The sequence below is a fragment of the Poecilia mexicana genome, unplaced genomic scaffold (genome assembly GCF_051168715.1).
Source record: "Poecilia mexicana isolate PSO_F unplaced genomic scaffold, ASM5116871v1 scaffold_5, whole genome shotgun sequence".
Classification (NCBI taxonomy): domain Eukaryota; kingdom Metazoa; phylum Chordata; class Actinopteri; order Cyprinodontiformes; family Poeciliidae; genus Poecilia; species Poecilia mexicana.
This window is the reverse complement of record NW_028263374.1, coordinates 8,059,284-8,080,652: the sequence shown is the minus strand read 5'-3', so window position 1 is coordinate 8,080,652 and position 21,369 is coordinate 8,059,284. Positions and strand designations below refer to the sequence as shown.

Here is a 21,369-nt window from a genome sequence, read left to right as displayed (position 1 = left end):
TTGTGTTCACTGACGATGCTTTCTGGAAAATTCCTGAGCCCGTGCTGTTATTTCCTTGACAGTGACATTCCTGTTTGAGGTGCAGTGACGTTTAAGGGCCCGGAGATCACAAGCATCCACTAGAGTTTTACGACCTGGGCCCTTACGCACAGCTATTGTGCCAAATTCTCTGAATCTTTTGATGATGTTATGCACGGTTGATGATGATAACTTAAAAGTCTTTGCTATTTTACGCTGGGTAACACCATTCTGGTATTGCTGCACTATCTTTCTGCGCAACAATGGTGGAATTAGTGATCCTCTTACCATCTTGGCTTCAGAGAGACACTGACACTCTAAGACGCTCTTTTTATACCCAATCATGTTGTCAATTGACCTAATTAGTGTTAATTGGTCTTCCAGCTGTTTGTTATATGTTCAATTTCCTTTTTCCAGCCACTGATTATTACTTGTCCCAACTTTTTTGGGATTTGTAGACACTGAAATTTTGAATCAACATATTTTTCCTTTAAAATGTTACATTTACTCAGATTAAACTTTTGATCTGCCATCTATGTTCTATTACGAATAAAATATTGACATGTGCCATCTCCACATCATTGCATTCAGTTTTTATTCACAATTTGTTTAGTGTCCCAACTTTTTTGGAATCCGGTTTGTATGAAGTTCGAAGGTATTTCTATTTTAAGACTGATGCACCTCAACTGTGGAATTGAGCTTCCTTAGTTTTCATGTTGTCTTGAGCAAGTGGACTTATTAAAAAAAGGACATTTCTATTCAAATACACTTTTCCTTAGCATCTTTTGACATTTTGTTGTGCTTATTTTTTAAATTCTTTGTAACATTTAATTTGCTCTTTGCTCTGAAAAACATTGAGCTACTAAAGCAGGTTCTGTTGTTCTGCAGATGCAAGAAAGCCTCCGTCTTTTTAGCGTGTCAAGCAGTTGCTCATTGTTTGCCCACCAGGAACAAGAGCTGATCATTAATGTATTGCTGACTTCTGTCGACCACTGCAGGGGGACCACTGTGCTTCCGCTGTCTTTATAAAACTCATGGAAAATACATGAAGCCCCCTTTTTAGTTTATGTTCTCCCACCACACCGGGTTCTAATGTTCACAGAGGGAGCCTACTGTCTGTTCTCATCGGTTTCTCGGCTGGAAAAGGGTGACTGGAAAAAGGTAGTGGTGGAATTTATTACAATAAAACGCCTGTAGCAGAGAGCCTCTCTATGCACACATACCAAACCTCACAAAAGATCTTGATTAGCCTTTTTAGTAACAATCTGCCAAAGCAACAATAACCTTTTCAAACAGCATGTCAGACCACAGCACGCATGCATAAACCAACATTCAGTCGTCTTTATGCACAGCAGGCCCATCTCCAGCAGCTGGTCTTTCTTAAAATAATTGAAGGAATTTTTTTTAATCAAGAGTCAAATATGCATTAAATCTTAAGAAATATTCTGTTAAGACATCTCAAACTAAATATATAATTAGTCCCCATCTTCTTGGCCTGAAATGCTTTTTTTTAATTTTAACTTGTGTGCAGCGAAGTGGATTGAAAGGATAAACTTTGAACATTACACAGAGATGGAAGTTTATGAGTGGTACAAATCTAAATAAGCTTTTTTCCTTCTTAATCAATGTAAATCTTTTCTGAAAAACCTGAGCTGTTTGGAGGGGTTGTGATCAATGATCTGCAGCTATGGCTATCAGAGGAGAAAAATGTGATTAGAAACAGATTTCTAACATAACACTGTGTGTTTAAACATTGGGCTGCATAGGAATGGAAACTCTGCCTGTAAGTAGGCAGTAGGCATAATAAGGCATCATTTGCTATTTATCTATTTCATTTCACTTACTTCTAATAAAATGGTCTTATATTAAATATTTTGAAAAGGAAATAAATCTCTGACTGTACGGATAACATATTAGAAGGACCCAAGTTTTAGCTAACATTAGCGATTCAAAACAATTCAAACAGAAAATGTGTGCATCTGTAGGATGCAGCAATCGGTTACAATATCAACCATCTTTTGCTCTTTGGCAAAAGTAGCCCTAAAGTGTCTTTGTTTCCGATGCCCAGTCAGCTGATTGAGTCTGTCAGAATTATTTGCAAATAACTACATGACCTTAGCACCTGATTATGAAGTAGGTCCAACCCGATTCAGTTCTCCCAATGAGACCCGGCCACCGTGTCTCATCAGTTCTGCATGAGAAAGGAGTAATTTTCTGAAACGATTGTCAGTTGTGCGGAGGCATCAGAGGTGACCTTTGCTTTCCAGATCAGCCCGGTGCATTTACGTTTAGCTAATCCGCCAACTCAGCGGATATTTATAAATCACTTTAAAATTACACACAGCTAAACTTGTTCCTGGTTAGAATCCTGTTCAGTGTAAAACACCTGCCAAGTCTGTGCGCACACAGCTGTGGAGTGGGGCTGGGTGTTATGAAGTGGCAACCCCCGTGAAGGGAGGTGCAAAAATGGATAACAATACAGCTAAACTTTTTTATTTAAAATTCACAGCTTCATGTAAAAGGTTGAGTGCAGTGATGCAGATGGTACCACTGCCACTCTGGGTACTTTGAATTTCTTCCACAGTCCAAAAGGATGACTATGAGGTTAATGGGTCACTCTAAAGTGCTCTCAAGTCTGACCATTGTTTTTTCTGTGTGTCTCTGTGTTGCCATGTCATGGGCTGGTGACCTGTCAGGGATGCAGGCCAACTCTTCCCCCAGTGACTGCTGGAGATAAGCACCAGCACTTCCACAACCCAACTTATCTGGAAGGATAAGTGGATATAGGAACTAGAGGGATGGTTGTAGAAAGAAGACACATGAAACTATTGTCATCATGTAACATTTAAAAATTCAATTTGCAGTTGTATCTCATTGAACGTTCCTTCTGCTATAAATAAAAATGTAAACATGGATCATAGAGTCCGAATTAAAAACCTACTAATTTACAGCAAAATGCATAACATTTGCAGCTATCAGTGTTATTTTGAATAACAGTTATTTTAAAGATGTATATTTTTTATGACTTGTCTGAACCATAGCTGAATCTGTTTTCTTGTGTTTTGCAGTACATTAAAGATTTCTACAATAAGACCTGGATGGAGAGATATGGGGAACCTATTCCTCCAGAAACATCGACTCTTTTGTGGTCTGTAACTGTGTCCATATTCGCCATCGGAGGCCTTCTTGGAACTCTGTCGGTCTCTTTGATTATTAAAGTAGCTGGGCGGTGAGTAACACAAGATCATTTGGTCAGAGTTTTATATTTCAGGGCATGATTGTTGTATCAGTTATTCAATAAGACGTGAAAAACAAGATGAGTCTCTAAGGCATTTGCAGGAATTAAGGTAATAAGTTGCAGCAACATGCCGTTTGGTAAATGCACTTCATTTAATTGAGCATCACTAGTGGGGAGCGTCTGTTGAATTTTAAATGTTGCCAGCCGATTGATACTCGTTTAAATCTATCATGGCAGAGTTAACAACCGATAACTGTCTTGGTAAAATGCCAAGAATCCATTTTCTAATCATTTGTTTTTCATCATTTAGCCGTTAAAACATTCATCCACTTAAAGGAAACACATTCAACACATGTCAGTTTTCCCAGTAATGGACTTCCCAGTGAATTCACCCCAGGGTCAGACTGTAGGTTGGTTAGAGAGTTTGCGAAAAACAAGCCTGTTAAATGATTAATTGCATAACCGATGAGGCGGAATTACCATTCATCAGACTCCAGAGTGGTTCAAAGGATTGCAGAGTAGTTACTACATACCGGCATGTTAAAGGCTTGCGTCAGACGTCGGCACGTAAAAAGTGTTTTCTGCTCACGGTGTCGCCTCGTGTGATTCCAGACTCGCCTCACAGCAACAAATTCACAGCAGGATCCCTGCAAAACTCACATTACATGTCACATTGCACCATCAAGTTTCAGTATTTTTGGATTTTATGAGACAAGGTAGCACAAAGTCGAGCATCCAGTGAAAAATGAAAGATCTTCACCGCCGTGGTTGTTTTATCATTTTTATTTGATTTACAAATCAGTCATGGCTTTTTTTTTTGACAAAAGTGAAATCTGATTTCTACAAAATGATGACTGTTCAATTTAATGATTTAGAATTAAATAGGTGATCCATAAATATTTACCCCCCTTCATGTCGGTATTTAGAAAATGTAACATCTGAGCACAACAGTTTTACTTCCTCGCTAAACTGCTAAAGGATGTATTTTTATTTCCTAGCTTTAGACTTTTCTTCAACCTGACTGCCATGTTCTTGGTTTTCATGATGCTGGTTGTTGACTAAATGCTCTATAATTAGGTGACTTCTGAAGATCATTGGCTGCACTGGATTAAATTTAGGGGGGCAGAGTAAATTAAGACAAATATGCAATAGATCTCATACAAAGAGTATTTTGTGTGATGAAAAAGAGAAAACGGAGAAATTCAGGTTAATATCATATAAATACATTTAGCAGCTGATTTGACCAGCTTTATGAAACAAAGAGCATGTTTTGTGGAAAATGTGTAGAAAATTTTATAAAAAAATATATATATTAATCATATGTTTTACAGTCATCAGTTGTAATGTATAATCATATTATGCAAGTTGTAAAAAAAAATCCCAGCATATTTCTTTCCTCCTACAACTGCAACATTGGTGAGTTTTGTTCTCTTCATTTTCCGCTCACACTCAGTTGGACAGACAGCTTGTCCTATTAAGTGCAGGTCTCCAAGAAGTTGCTATGCCCACACTTGTTCTTCTCCCTGATGTCTCCAGCCCAAGACTACAGCTATTATGTGAAAAAGATTTTTTTGTGACTTGTTATCCTTCCAGCGATGTACTACTCAAGTTTAGGGGGGAATGCAAAAAAAAAAGAAAAGAAAGGAGTTGCTTTTGATCTAGCAGTGGTGCTCTGACAACTTATTCTGCCTGCTGAGATCCAGTCTCACAGTTAGAGTAATGAGTTTCTCAGGGTTCGGACAAGTCAGGTAGTTTTACATCCTCTGTGTGCAGAGCTCTGCGCCCTGTGCCCTTCAGGGACAGACTTGAGCTTAACATAATCACCTCCTGTTCCTCCAAACTAATTTTGATTCACAAGAATCTATTAACCACTAGTTATTAGGATGACATTGTCAAAGCAGAGGAAGAATCATGAATCTCATACTTTGATTCTTTCTTTCCATTCGAGTCCACTACAACACTCTTAAGATTCACCTTGACTCTCTTCCTCTGGATTTCTGTTGAGTCGATTGAAGGCACTCACTTTTCCTTTTGTATTCTCTGCTAGACATTAGGGTCCCAGTTGGTTATCCCGGAGAGGCTGACATACAGATGTCAAAGTGAATATATGAAAGCATCGGGAGACGCATGCAGAGATCAAACAGACAGCAACTCTGTAAAAGTGACCAAGGAATTCATTAAAAGTTTTCAAGTAAAACTGAGGTTAATGGCTTTTTTTTTTCTTCTTTTTTTTTTACACTCTTTGTCATAATGAAGACATGACATGAAGACAGCGTTGCTTGTTGTTTGTTCTGCAGTTCTGCTATCATGTAAATGAGGCTGCCCGTGAGACGACGTGCATTTCTGCAGCAGCAGTTAAAATGAGCATTTTCTTCTTTGACCCTTTGACCCTTGACATTAGGCAATGAAACTCCTCTGTTTAAACCTTGCAACAAAATTTGTTTCTTTTTCTTCTTTCAGCTTGTTTAGTCTTGTCTCCAAGTTTGGGTTTCAAATTTGATTCTTAAAATGTTAATGTCTTCACAAAACAGTCTTGTGTGCATGCAGATGAATTCATACATATCCATAAAGCCTGTTTCATTTTGTTGACATTCAGAGGTGTTCTCGGAGGGCGTTTTGAAGAAAACCAATTTTCAAAGTTCCAATTCTGAAGTTTTTCGGAATTGGATGTTTTATAAATGAGGTTATGAATCATAAATGAACAAACCTTTGTTAAATCTTGAATGTGTATAACAGTGGTCCCCAAACTTTTTCCTGTGAGGGCCACATAACTTTCCCCATGAGTGAAACGGTCACTGGGACTAACTAGTATATATTCCATTGAGGGAATTTAGCTATAACATATTAATTTCTCATATGTTAACATAAAGGCTCGTTTTGAAGTAGGCTATAAGCTGCTACTTACAGGCATTGCTTCGAAGAACTCGACCTGGAATGCGGCGTTCAGAACAGACACGTGTGTTCATCTGCTCTACCGCTAGCAAACAACCGTACTGATTAAATAACATAAAAGTCAAGCAGTTCCCTAAAAGTCCAACAGATGGCAGCAATGCGCCATGCAAAACAAAACACCCACAGTTTACAGGACACACTTCCTGCTAAAGAGCCCCCTGGTGGTTGAAGAAAAATCCACATATAAACCGGAAAATACAATAAATGAAAAAAAAAGAAAAATCTGAATGCTCTCTTGTATTGTTCAGGGGGCCGGACTATATGTAGAGGCGGGCCGGATCCGGCCCGCGAGCCGTAGTTTGGGGACCCCTGATGTATAAGAACGGTATGATTGAGTTTGGTGTATGCATATGTCAGTGGGCTGGAGACAGTCAGGAGTCAGGAAAACTATCAAAAATACCAATAAATAGCCCTAGGTGACGTACATTAGGAGAATAATATTTATTCAATTTGTTATTATTATTATTATTATTTTTTTTACTTTTAACCATGCCAATAATTTAATGCAATTGCGGAAGGACAAAATGTTGTAAAGTGGCAAGAAATAAATAAGATAATTTGCTTTCAATTCTCATACAATGAATCAAACTTCAGTTTCTAATGTCAGTAATGTTGTTAAGCAAAGTCCTTCCATGGTCTGTGCACCGTCTCCATGGTAACCAGCTGTTGCACTGGTCAGTGAGTAATACTAGGATCCAATACTTGTGATCTGGACTGGAGCATGACACTTACCATCACTGACCGTGCATCCGCAATTAAACTGGTCAAAAACAAAAATACAGCAGTCTCTTATGCACTGACTGACTTAAGCCTAGCATTCATTTGTAATAATTATGATGATTTTAATTTCGTTTGATGCAAAAAATGACATTTCAGATTAGAACATTACATCCTATTCAAAGTCAATAATATAGAAATGTGGAACAGGAAAAAATAAAAGGTTATTGGTACTTTTACTCTGCCTACGGAGCCTCATCAGAAGCATATTCTAATTTGTTGAATATAACTAGATTAAACCATTTTAGTGCAAGTTGGACCTCTTTTTACCACAATAATTCTTCTTGGCCTAGAAACATTCCTTAGAGATTTTGCATTGGTACAAATCCTTTCATCTAAAGATACGCTGCTTTTTTTTTTTTTTTAAACCATTTTTTTAGACCTCATTCGCCACCTCAGAAAATCTGACTTTGATCTCTTCTCAGTCATGCCAAAAATAAATAACTCCATGTCCGCACTAGCTGACAGATTAAAGTATAATACAGCTTCTTCGGGTAGGTTTAGTTCAAGATTACTCTGTAATGATGTCAGGTCGCCCAAAGGGCAAAAAGAGTCACCTGCTGGATTAAATTTGAAGTCTCCGAGATATTTCAAAGGGAAATTTCAATTTCATTTTAGGTGTGAAGGGAGGGGCATACTATGACAGTTTGTGCTTGTTTTGTAGAACATGGAAAATGAAGTTAAATTTGAAAAGCCTGTCTGAAGTTCTTTTTGCTTTAACTATTTTTTTGTGGGCCCTTTTAGCTGGAAAACCCTTTGACAAAGTAGATTTTGTGACATGTCTGCAAGAGCTGCCTGAATGCACAGTTTGTGGAGATCTCTACCGACACTGTTATTAATCTGATCATTCCTCTGGCTGATGATTAGGTTGATTATGACAACACACACTGACACATTCGAGCATCTGTTCAGAAATGAGTGGTTTAACTTTCAGTTTTTTCTTGGTCTGTGAAAAAACAAAAATCAATTTAAATGAATCCTCCATGAAGTGTTCTCCATCCACTTGACACAAGGGGCCTCCTACATTAAAACATTTTTCTGCTTCCCTGGCCTTGAAGAATCCTTCACATCCAATGGTTTTCATCCCTTTTATGAACATCTAAAGCCACAAAAAAGTGAAGTCATTCTTTTTTCTTTTTTTCTTTTGGCTGTCTCGAGTCTCATCACTCCTGATTGTTCTGGCTTTGGAGTGCCTTGCGGAAATGTTTTGACAGAAGTCAGACGTGCTCACCGTTCTCCTTCTTTTATCACAATTAAAGCGCTGCCGACGTTTCGACAAAGGGTTTGAATAACTGGATTAGAATTTCATTCAGCTCTCATTGCCATCATGTCTGCACCGCTGATCTTTTCCTCTTTCCTTTTTCGTATAGAGTCACGTCTACGTTGTCTTTCTGTTTTCCAGAAAAGGAACCTTGCTGCTGAATAACTGCTTTGCTGTGACGGCCGCTTTGTTGCTGTCGCTGGGTGAGATGTCAAGATCTTTTGAGATGCTCATCATCGGCCGGATCGTCATGGGCGTGAACTCGGGTCAGTGTGCAATTAAAGGAAGCACGTTTTGTTGAACTTGTTTCACCAAAATAAGCAAAAGCTGCAGCATTTGTTGCACACCAAAAGTGGGGGGAAAAAAGGTTTAATTAACTGTGTAAACCTTTTGATAGCCCTCCAAATAATTTAAATAATAATTTTGATACCCCTCCAAATAACACCTAACGGCTCGGCCTTTTATCGCAGCAGACTGTATGAACTTGAGAGACCAAACACATCTGGAGAGAGACACTTTCCTGTTTCTTTCAAAATGCTCCAACCTATAAAAAACCCAAAAAAAATCAGGTTTAAAGTTTGATCTTTCCAAAGACTAAGGCTGCTTGTCTGCATAAACAAAACAAACAAACAAACAAAAATAAGATGAAGAAATTAAGGTAAATATTATATTGGTAAAGAAAGTGTTTGGAGTTCATCAAGAGGCAAAAGCAATAAAGGTAGGCAGATGTGTAAAATAACTTGGTTATCAAATATGAATTTGGTGGTGATCAGAGAGCAGAGAAGCTCTAATTGCCTTCTGTTCCGATAGCCACACCAAAACCACAGAGGGAAATAAAAAAAAAATAACACAGCACTTATTCAGAGAATGACTCCAGTACAGCCTTGGCAACAACCATTCATTATATATTCATACTGTCAACAGGATGGGAACTATATGCTCGGATGCTCTTATCACCAAAACAAAATAAAATATATACTTCAAGCTGCAATAAAAACAAAATAAACGAAATACAAAAATAGCACTTCAAGTGGACAATCAATGAACCTTTTTTTTTCTTACTCAACTAAAACTGCAAACTTGACTATCTCGTATGGAATTGCTTTAATTCTCTTAATAAATTGACATTTTGAAAGTTATCGGCTTTACTACATGTATTGATTTTCTAAAAGTTGTAGATCTTATGTGTGTCGTTTGATAGAAACTGTTAGTACAGCATACTTTTATGCTGTATGTTTTTCTCAGACATGATTCAGACCAAACAGATGTAGACCGAATAGACTCAGACCAAGTGACATACTAAGCACCATCCGAACAAATGAACTTAGACACAAAACAAAACTTTTTTGGACAAAACAACCTGATTTAAAATGACATCATATCAAATGTAATCAGACCAAACTGACTGCTTGTGCCAGTGCAAGTTTATTAGCGCTCTTGTCAAGAACCCACAAGGCTTAGAGCAGAGTTTTACTGAGTTTTCTAAACACAACAGAGACCAATACGTCATGGGGTAATTCCCTCCTGCAGATTATTTGATCTTTTTTTGTCTTCTTACTTGTTTTTACTCCCCTTTTCACTTGATTCTATTATGTGACCTTTATTTTTTTTCCTCTAGGTATATCACTTAGTGTCCTCCCCATGTACCTGGGAGAGATTTCCCCTAAACACATCAGAGGGTCCATTGGCCAGTTCAACTCCATCCTGATCTGCTTGGGCGTGTTCACAGGACAAGTGTTGGGTCTGCCCGAGCTCCTGGGTCAGGTCGGTGAGCAAACAAATATAATATGCCCTCATGTGTATGCAGTGGATTTTTACAATTTGTCATTGATGACTGATTGTGATTGCTTTGATGAAGTTGGAAAATTAAAGAAAAGGCATAGAAATCACATAATCCTTGAAGTGCAGTGGTACATACGACTGCGGTGTTCTCTGATTGGATAAGGAGCTGATGTAATTTCCAAATCCAGGTGGAGAAGCTCCTTTCATGGTCTGCTTTAGTAACATGTCACGGTATAACAGCAGAGTGGGCAAAGTGTGAACACCTTTTAAACAGCGCATCATCTGGATTCCAGCTGCACAGCAGCATATCTATCCCTATTGAATCTGCTGGATCATTTACACGCCTGTCTGTGCATTAATTTGCAGGTGGCTGCTGTTTTTTTTTTTTTTCTCTCAGTCTATTATATAAGCTCTTCAACAATTAATAACACAATAAAGCTTGATCGCTCTGACAGATAATCAGTTTTTCCAGACTGCTTTTACCAGTTAATGATTTTCCCTCCAGGATGGCCTGACCTAAACCATGACAAATTATAGCTGAGAGAAACATTACCCATATTGCCTCTTCCACTGTGAGAAATAGATTTTTTTTTTTAGTTTAGTAATGAATTCTTATTTTTTTGTGTTGATTTGTTTAATTTCCAGGTCTGCTTTGACAGCTCACTGACTGCTCCTTATATATTTTGTTGCATTCTCCTAATGTCTGCTACAGAGTCTGAAGGATTTCCCTTGAAGTCTATTGAATAAGTTAAGTAGAAAACAATGCTGAGGGTGGCTGGTGACACAATTGATTACCGAAAAGGGTGTACGGCAAGGTGTGAATAAGAAAATGTTAAAAGCTTGAAGGCATGGTCCGGTGTTCATGTAAAAATTAATTTCAGCAAACATTCAGCTTATGTGAAAGGAAAATTATTCATACAACCTTCCACACGGATGCTGTTTTGTGCACCAGCAAAACATGACACTTTCAGGATTTTGTCATTTGCTCCAAATCTCTTAGTTCTGCTGGGTTGAAATAAACACACACGGCTGAGCAGGAGATGTTTAGGTGGTCCCTAAAAATTAGTAATACTGAATGCATCTCTGGTGCCAAAGGAGTGGCGCTGCATACTTTCTCTAAAGCATTTAGCTCAAACATAGTAAAATATTGTTGCAACTTTGGGTAATTGTTGTGGGAGATCAGTTACTGACACAAAGTCGTCTGCAGACATCGGCAGATGTTTAGCTCTGACAGAGGGCACATAAAAGTAAAAGACAAGATTTTCCTACCAGATGAACAGCAGCTGCGGTTGCCTCGCAGCAAATCAGTCAGCATATACCCATGAAAAAGGTGTTTGGTTTCAAGAAAGCAGAACACGTCCTACGTTCAACAACAGTTCATCAGAGTCTGTGGTTTCAAATTATTTTCATCCATGGTACTAATAACTTCCTGTTTCAAGAGAGATGTAGCTACAAAGGCTCTTTTTTAAATTAAAAACATTGGTAAGGCGGGTAGTAATTAATTTAATCTTTTGTACTTTAAGGAATTAAATGATTAAGTCTTAGATATAATAAAATATGTTCTTCAATCTAGATGCTGCTATACACGTAGCAGCTACACATGTTTAAAGAATAGCTATTCTTTAAACAATTTGGGAAAATACCCAAATTGCACTGCTAATTGGTAGTAATTGGACTTTACTACCAATTAGCTCCCACACTAAGAACAACCCCACTCCTTACTGTTAACATGCAAAACTTAGAAAATAAGGAATTGGTGTAATAAAGAAAAGTAAATAAATTAACTCAACTTTGTAGATTTTCTTTAATCAAATCACCTTACAGTGCAGCCATGTTCACCCATCAACATGTAAAAGGAGGAAGCCAGGATTGAACCTACAGCTTTTTGCACTCTTAAGACAAATGCTCTTAATGATCCACTGTCACCCCACGACTGTAAATGAAATCAATTTTACATTTACTTAAGTTATCGCCTGATGTTAAAGTTTGTTTAACCTGAAAATTTAACTGAAATATTTAAGTTCCACAACAAAATCAAATTCAAAAGATATCTGTAACCACAAAAAGCACTTTTTCACATCACTGTAAACCTGAAAGTGATGTGAAAGGCCATTCGTTTGCTAGTCAAAAAGGTCTGAGTGAATAGTAAAGACACAAAAACAGCTTGATACCTAACATTTGTCAAAATTAATGGTTGGTTTAACATTGAAACCAACCAGGTTGGTTTTATAGTACAGTTAGTTGTTCTACAAGAACTATATTTAATAATCGTCAGCCACTTTTGTGCTGAGCCAGATATCTGCTTAGCTAAGAAATCACCTTTACCTATTTACATTGCAATGGCCTGCTTTCCTCATCTCCCTAATCTCTTACATTGAATTGCAGTAGGGAAAGCGCACCGGTCATAAATTGTGCAGCACCAGGAAGTTTTTCCCACGATACCAGAAGAGTTAACATTATGCACGACCACTCCTCACCTTGCTGTGGCTATTTTTAGCATCAGCTTTAATAATTCATCACCTACAAATAGTCATTAGAAGGTGCAATTGAAAGGAAATGAAATTACACCCTGTCTTGGATGACCCACATGATACTGGGGATTCATATTCGAGTTATTCTGTGCTTTGAACAATTTAAGACAACAAAATTATTCGATTAAAGAAAAGGAAAAAATTATATGTAATATGTAATGTTTTATTTTCTATTTTAAAATGCATTTAGTTTGACTTTTGAACGTTCTTAATGGAACTTGTGTGTGTTATTTGTAGGTAGAATACTCGTATCGATTTCCTTTGCCTCTTAACATCCACTTTTGGCCCCCGGCATTATGCCTAATGAGGTACCGTATGAGGCCACCCGAACAACTCGCATGATCTGGGCTCTCGTGTCAGCCGGCTACCCCTCCACATCTTCGTTGCGACATTAATGTAAGAGTCGGCCACAAAGGTTTAAATGCCAAGGTCTTTCTAACTGATGAGGGCTCACAGCTCTGGTCTGACTTTTTCAACTCCGCGGCCTCTCAGCAGATCGTTCTAGTTTGGTTTGACATTCAAGCCCGAGCTGGTGCTGGAGAGAGACGGAAAGAGAGAGAGAAAGCCCATCTCTGCTCACACTTAATTATTTTTCTTCACTTTCCCAGGCTAGCTGCCAACAAAACCCAGCAGGCACCTCTGTTAAAAAAAAAAAAAAAAAACTTTTACCCTTCACTTCACAGTACGCGTCTGGGTCTATCTGTCTGTCTTATTTCGTTTAGATAGCACCAGGAATTGTCAGTCACACCTTGTTAACCCAGAGGAAGTGTTACTCTGTCCCTTCACACCTTATTGGCTATTGTAGCAAAAACATTGGGTATGGTCGGTGTTGATTCCGCTTGCCACTGAAAGATTGTCATGACAGGGATCCATCATATCCCCACTCAATTATTTGTGTGCTGCATTCTTAGTTTATCTTTCAGGCCCAGAAACAGACATGAGCCCAAGGCACATGAGCTTTGAAAGCCAATCAGTTATGTCATGAGAACAGAGTGCTAATAATCAACAGCTCTCCTCTTGGCACACTTTGGAAACTTTAGATTACCAGTTACTTTTGGCACCGTATTAAAACAAAAATGAATTATGGAATATGTCTTCTGAAATCAATTAACCGTATTTAGAGCAATTATATCTGTTGGCACTTGTTGATGTTCAGTTGCGATCAGTTATGGTTGCAAAAAAAAAAAAATGCAGTAAAATTAAAATGAACAAGCTAAAGAGTTCAGAAGGCTTTGTTTTTCATGATTTTTAGAAATTTACATTTAAAATGTTTTGGACTTGGATCCATACATGTATCCATATGTACATCTTTTTTCTTCTGCTCATCCAAGATATATTTGGAGTTTTCGATTAGAAGAAATAAGAACGTACTATAAATTCAAACATGTGCATCTACTCTTCCTTTTAACATTTAGTGAAGTTGTTGTCATCATTGCACTCTGAAAAAAGAAACAAATTTTTAAATGCATCACTGAAAGCCCAAAATAATTGATAATGTTGGCATGACGACTGTATGTAAACTTCTGACCAGCACTGTCAGAAGTTTACATACTTCTGACCCAGTGAAGACTTTTATACAGCCATATTAAAACATAGTAGTGCGTCCTATCAAGGACACTGTTGAATATTATTGAGAAGTTAATTTGTACTACTCTGATTAATTACACACAGACTTTGAAGCCATTATTTATATTAAGTATAAGAATTTTCTACCTGGCGCAAATTAAAAGATGACATTTAAGATTGAAATGTTACATCAGACCAATAAAAAAAACACAATTTGTACAGAAATGTACCCTTGATGAAAAGTGAAATTATTATTTTCTAAAGCTACATTTAATCTTACAAACAAGCACATTTCAATTTACTGCAATGTACCTGTATAATGCCAGACTCTTGGCTAGCTGTGTGTTGAGTATTATTGTCTCCACTACTTTTTACCCTGCCTGGTTTTAATCTAAATAAAGGGTTTTTGACTCTTAATTGTTCGTTAACAAAACATTAGAACATGGTGTGAACTGTCTGATCAAAAATATTGCCGTCATTAAGATTGTGAACAAATATTTAGACATCAGGTCTCCGTTTTATGTTTCTGAAGTTGATGTATTTTTTGTGAAAATTGAAAGTGGCAACATAAGCCTTTCTTTCTGCTTCATGTTTTGTATGGTGTCTAACCAACCTTATGCCACAGATATATGTAATGCATGCTTCCAGCAGAGCATTTGAACCCATTCAAGCATTTAAAATAGGAGTGACAAACACCTTTTCAAGCCAGTGAATCTTTTGCAAAACACCTTTTTACATTATGTCAATGGTCCTGTGCCCATAAAGAAGGCTGATGGTTGTGAATAACCCCTTTGTTCTTAGCTTCTTGTGCTTTATCTTCCTTGGCTGCGCCTTGGGGGTTAGGGTCATTCAGCAGAGCATAATGATTTTTAAATAATTTATTTTGGTGTGGATCTTTTCTCTGAGAAAGAATAGCTGCCACATTTTTGACCGAGGTTGTGCTTTTTAAGGTATGTTTTTTTCCCTGAAACTATGTGGTTTGATTTAGGCTTTTTTATGTCATCCATCTGTTATCTTTAGCCGCTTATCCTTGCCTGTTAAGGGGGTGACCAACAGTCTCTGGATCCATTGCAATGTAACACGGAGACTCACAGGAATCTGTATTGAAAGCACATATTCATTATATTGCTAAAGGCAAGTTAGTGAGACCAATTAACCTAACAGTCTTGGGTTAGGACTGTGTGACAGTCAGAGTAGCCTGAGAAAATCAGCGCATCCAGAAAACCCTCAAGCCAGGATTTAAACCCACATCCTTCTGGCTGCAAGTCAACAGTGCACCACCAGGCCTCTTGCCACATGTGCACAAAGAGTTTATATGATAAGCAAAGTACATGGTTAAAGTCAAACAAATTTTGATCTCTTGCAAAATTAGGTTTTTTTTCTCACCTTAATAGGTTTATTCAAGGTCTGAGTATAAGTTAATCAAATCAAAGACACTTTAAAGTTTGGGACAGAGGACTCTGTCACTCAACCATGAACTAAGTCTGTCGTATAATAGGCAATAAATCAGTTGATTGCATGACAAATGAAAACAAACTCAATAATATCCATTTACAGAATGGTTTGTTTTTCTCGTGTCTCTTGCTCTTTCTACCAAAGACTGGATGATAAAATACTTAAATCTCGTGCATTGGTCTTTACTAGATCCTTTTTTGAAGGACAGTTTTGTTTATAGAGACTCGTGTCTCTGTAATGTAACATTTTATTTGTTCATTTGATTGTTTTGGATATTTAAAATGTCTTCCAGTTTAAATGCTACATGTTTGTTAGAGGTTTATTGATCTCTGACAGGGTGTATTAACATTAATTTGCCATTACCATTATATTACTTGATATTGGTCTCAAAATAATTTATTGCATTAAATTCTGGGACAATTTATCGCTCAGCAAAATTTGTTACCGTGACAGCAATACCAAGATTTGTTTTAAAAAAATATAAACTCACACATTTTGGAATTAGAGACTTCTCACATAAACATGCAGAAGCAACCCTAGATGGTGAATCAGCTTTTCAGTATCTGAATATGCGAGACTTACAGTTCTTACAGGAATGTTTCTCTGCACCACATGTCCAATACAGTATCCTGTCAGACATGGTAGGAATGCAGGAAATTCTCAGACACACAGAGATCAGGGATGGGATGAATTGAGGACAAAGGTCCGAATCTGTGTCCAGAAACAGAAATGAACGTACAGTCTAACGGGAAAAAGACAGAACAAAACCGAACCTCAATAGAGCAGAATCCAGCTGAGAGGCAGAAGAACAATAAGCAGGCACAGGTAGGCAGTGTAAACTGCTTCCTGCCTCACATGAGATCAGGAAATGGAAACCGAACGACTGAACCATTACAGACTAGATTCTTAATCTATATATATTGATTTGACCCATGTCACATTTTAAACTACCTTCCTAAATATATTATGGTTGCCACGTGTCTCTCCAAAGCCGCTGTGTATTCTGCGACATGCTTTTTACTCCATGTCATTTCGAACTCACGGGAGAGATGATATGTGGTAAATGCATCAACATGCTGGGCTGGCCTCTGAACGCGGACTCCATCAGGCTTCCTCTCCATGACGGCTTCTGTTAATGGGAGCTGGTCCAAGATGTCATTTGTTGTCGACTGCCAAATTGTGATAAGCTGTGACAAATGATAATTAATGTAACCTTGGTGCTCAGCGTCTGACCTTTTCCCAGTAGAGAAGTATGTTTATTTAGGTTTTGCAGGAGCAGGCCTTTAGCCAGTCGGTCACTAATGGCCCATGGGATTCCGAGGCTGTCAGCATGCCTCAGACAAAGACAAAGGTTCAATTTAGCTGCCTTAATGAGCTTTATTTATACTCTGTGTTCTCCATTACATCAGTCTGTAGCTTCAGAGAGTTGTGCAAATTGATAAAAAAGGTCGATGGATTGCTTTAGCCTATCAGGGAACTGTTATTCTTGTTCATGCTAGATAGTTAGTACTCTTGGTTTTACATAAGATCAATGAAATACATTGAACAGGGTGAGATTCACTTTTTGTGTGACCGAACTTTATATTGTTGGCTGTGGAAACATGGATCGTGTCGGACATGGAACAAGGGCTTTGCTAAGCTACATTTCCTGACGATTGGTATGTGTGTTCACACACATTCTTGTCCTCTTGTCAAACTCACATTGTCAGTGGAGATGAATCGCTCAGTTTTTGACGTGCAGAAGTGCTGCTGGTGAGACGTGATTGGGTTAAGACCTCTGGAAGCTTTCTACAACACTAGTGTATGTCCTGGGAGATTGATTGTCTGCAGTATCCATCGTCTTTGCAGCAAGCTTGACTGCAAAGATCTGAAATCTGATTCATGGAACTAGAATACTGAACAAAGTTTTTCTTTTTTAATTTTTCTAATTTTTGTGTTGACAATAACCTTGTTGAAATATAGAGCATGTGGGGTATAACTAGCATGTTGTCTTACATTGTCTTCCATTCACTGTACTAAACATGGCTAATAAATAAGCAAAACAGCTAAGCTTATTTTAGGGAAAAGGGGCAGTGCACTGGCCCCCACTAGCAGGCAACACACTGCTAGTGGTTGTGCTAATGTTAATGCACTGCCTTCTAATTTTTACTTTTGCAAAAATTATGCTCAGGTGTTCATTTTGTGGCACTTGATTACCAGAAAAATCTCATCTCTTAGCAACAGATTAACAACAAATATTGTTATTGTTGAAAAAATACAATATTTCTTCTGCTCTTATAAAATACTACTTAACTTACATTACTTAATAAGAATTGTGCAGTTGAAGTTTTCAGAAAAGTGATTTTTATATTTTTTTGTCTTTGGCGGTGAATATATTATAAAACAGACATTCAACACAAAAGTAAAATCTGATTTATACTTCGTGGCAGTTGGTTACCAGAGAAAAACGCTAATCTCTTAACACCAAATTAATTATTTTTTTATAAAACATAAGCTAGTTTGAAATACTGCATATCTGCTTAGACACAAGAAATTTACATTTGGTAAATTTTGCAACAGTAAAAATTAGATGTTTACTTCGTGGCACTTGGTTACCAGAAAACGCGCTCAACTCTTAGCAACAGATTAACAACAAATATGGTTATTGTTCAAAAAAACACAAGATTTCTTCTGCTCTTTTGAAATACTACTGATCTTATGTGACTTTGTACTTAAGAATTGTGCATGTTGGTGAATTTAGGAGAAAAGTGAAAATGTTTGGTTTTTGTCATTGGTGATAGATATATTATAAAACAGATATTCAACACAAAAGTAAAATTCTGATTTATACTTCATGGCAGATCGTTACCAGAAAAAAAATGCTCATCGCTTAAAACCAAATTAATTATTGTTTATAAAACATAAGGTCTTTTGAAATACTGCTTATCTGCTTAGACACAAGAAATTTACAGTTAGTAAATTTTGCAAAAGTAAAAATCACGTTTACTTCGTGGCACTTGGTTACCAGAAAACGCGCTCATCTCTTAGCAACAGATTAACAACAAATAGTGTTATTCAAAAAACTGTTAAAAAAACATAAGATTTATTCTGCTCTTTTGAAATACTACTTTTCTTATGTTACTTTGTACGTAAGAAGAATTGTGCTGTTGGTGAATTTTTGAGAAAAGTGAAAATATGTTTTCTTTTTATCATTGTGTAATAAATGTCTGTTATAAAACAGACATTTAACACAAAAGTAAAAATCTGATTTATACTTTGTGGCAGTAAAAATCACGTTTACTTCGTGGCACTTGGTTACCAGAAAACGCGCTCATCTCTTAGCAACAGATTAACAACAAACACGTTGTTCAAAAAACAGATTTCTTGTGCTCTTTTTAAATACTACTTATCTTACACTACTTACTACTTAAGAATTGTGCAGTTGGTGAATATTGCTGAAAAGTGAAAATACATATAGTTTTTGTCCTTGGCAGTAAATTATAAAACATACTTGTCTGTAGTAAGTGTTCCGCCATGATGGTGTCTCTAGTTCTAACTAGAAGCTCTGCCCTCCTCTGTAGGAACTGTGTGTTGATTCATCTCTGTAGTTCTCAACATATCTGCCCTCCTCAGTGTTCTGTTGCTATGGTAACTAGTCCTCTCTGAAAACTGTCATGTGTGAGCGAGACACAGGGTGCGTTCACAATGCAGCCTGAAGTGACTCATTTCCGATTTTTTTGACATAATGCGACCTGTATCCGATCTTTTCATGGCAGTGTGAACACACAGGTCGAATTCTTTTTCGAATCTGACCCATATCCGATACGTATCCGATTCAAATGCGACCTAATGTCCAGGTCGCATTCATCCGAACTGAACGTCACTGTTTCTCAACAAATCTCATTATTCTGCGTCCTGATGAGCGCAAGTGGGAAGAAAAACAACAACCATGACGGACTATATGAGAATTAAGTTGTTAATATGCTGCTCCGGCCGAACAACTTCAAATATGTAAACTAAGCTCCACTGTTAACCTCAATGTTTTCCTCCGCAAGGACTGAGCACTTCGTCTTTTTATGGCGGTTGGCAGAAAACTGAGAACGCTGACGCTATTGCGCCCTCTACTGCGCATGCGGGACTCTTTCAGATCGTTTTCCCGTTTACGACCTGAAAGTGTCGTAAACGGGAAAACGACCCGTTTTTCCAGACCTGCATACAGGTTGACCTGTATGCGACCTGTATGCAGAACGCATACAGGTCACATTTACTGGCAGTGTGAACAGCCAGCCCCGGCAAAAAAATCGGAATTGAGCCACTTCAGGCTGCAGTGTGAATGCACCCAGGGGCAGACAAAATTCTATCTCTGTTTTGAATCAGTGTCAGAATTTGTTTTGATTTGAACTTGGCTCGTGTTTTGCTAATTACGTCACCATGGTTTCTCGAAATGCCAACAGAAGTAGTAGTTTGCATGCCGAGATCTATCCGCATGTTTTGATATATGTATTGTGGAGGTGCACGCAGCGGTTCAAGCCGCATTAATGGCAAAAGGAAGTGGCAGTTATTTTGAGGTGTAGTGTAATAGGTGCCTTCCATCCATTGCCTGGCATTAAAAGAAAGAAAATCCACTGTAACCATCCCTACCATTCTCCGATTATACAATTACACTAAAAAAAGGACACATTTGTTCTTAGTTCCACTCAGTTCATAATTGTAGGGTGTTTCTTCTGTGATTGATGAAGACATAAAGTGCTTTGGGGAGCCCAAATAAGGTTCAAAGGTTAAAGTTATTTTTATGTGTGGACCAGGAAACAAACCTGTTACATAAAACACATTGAAAATACTCAAAACATACCATACCTTTGATAAAACATAAACCTTTTGACACACTTATGATAAAAGTAGGTCAGTTATCTTCCTTATCAGATTTTTTTTCGTAGACATGTTGCTCTTGCTTCTACTCTCCTTGGTGTCGATGGTGACTTCGTATTAAACAGACATGCTCCAGATGACAAAAACAATTTAAAATTCCAACAGATATCATCTCTGTAATTAACAATAACAAGATGTCATCCGCCTCCTGTAAGGCGTGAGTCCTAGCATATTTGCTTCCAAATATAAATTGTGCTGCTTTTGTGATTCCAAGAATGGGATCGCATCACACATCTGCAAGGTCCAGCTGTCAGCTTGTTCCCCTGACAGGCCATCAGCAAAATAGGCTTATAGAGAAGGTGACATTCATTACAAACAGCTGCGGGCCGACGGATGATGGGCTTTTCTTCTGATCCCAGCAGATGCACACGTAAGATCATCCAAAGACATTTACTAACCAGGCTCTCACTTTGCAGACGTTCTGCCGTATAGTTGTGCTCTCCAGCTGTTGTTAAAGAAACACAGCTCAGCAGAGATATTTATCTCCCAGGTAACAAGCAGGCTTAAGGGAAAATAGACGAGCCATCCGTATAGATATTAATTGAAGTTTTTACATTTCATGTCGTATAGAATTCCGCGTGAAGGGAAAGATTATTTTCACCTACTTTCTAGTACACAGAAGGAAATGACTTGTGCAATGCTGTACAGCCACTGTAAGGGTGAGTGGAAGACTTTATCTCCTTTCTGTGGGGTAAAACTTTGAGGAGTTTGTCACAAAGCAGACTCATTACGCAGTTAGATGCTGCAAAGTTAATTTGATTACGACTGACCCAGTACGAAGGAAAAGTGCGCTTTAGCTAAAATAATTGGATACGCAACAGATGTGTTCCACCTGACGGATTCATTAGCCCTGTCAAAGCCAGCTGGGTGCTGGGTTTTAA

General features: G+C 37.8%; 1 protein-coding gene across 2 annotated transcripts in view; it reads left to right on the top strand.

Moving 5' to 3' along the window:
- The window catches only part of slc2a9l2 (solute carrier family 2 member 9, like 2), a 111,494-nt gene that overhangs the window by 17,146 nt on the left and 72,979 nt on the right, over positions 1–21,369 (top strand). For both annotated transcript variants that reach the window (XM_088005443.1, XM_088005444.1), the window contains exons 4-6: positions 3,087–3,247; positions 8,388–8,512; positions 9,865–10,010. In XM_088005443.1, the coding sequence (XP_087861569.1) occupies positions 3,087–3,247; positions 8,388–8,512; positions 9,865–10,010 (432 nt within the window). The remainder of the gene's footprint in view (positions 1–3,086; positions 3,248–8,387; positions 8,513–9,864; positions 10,011–21,369) is intronic.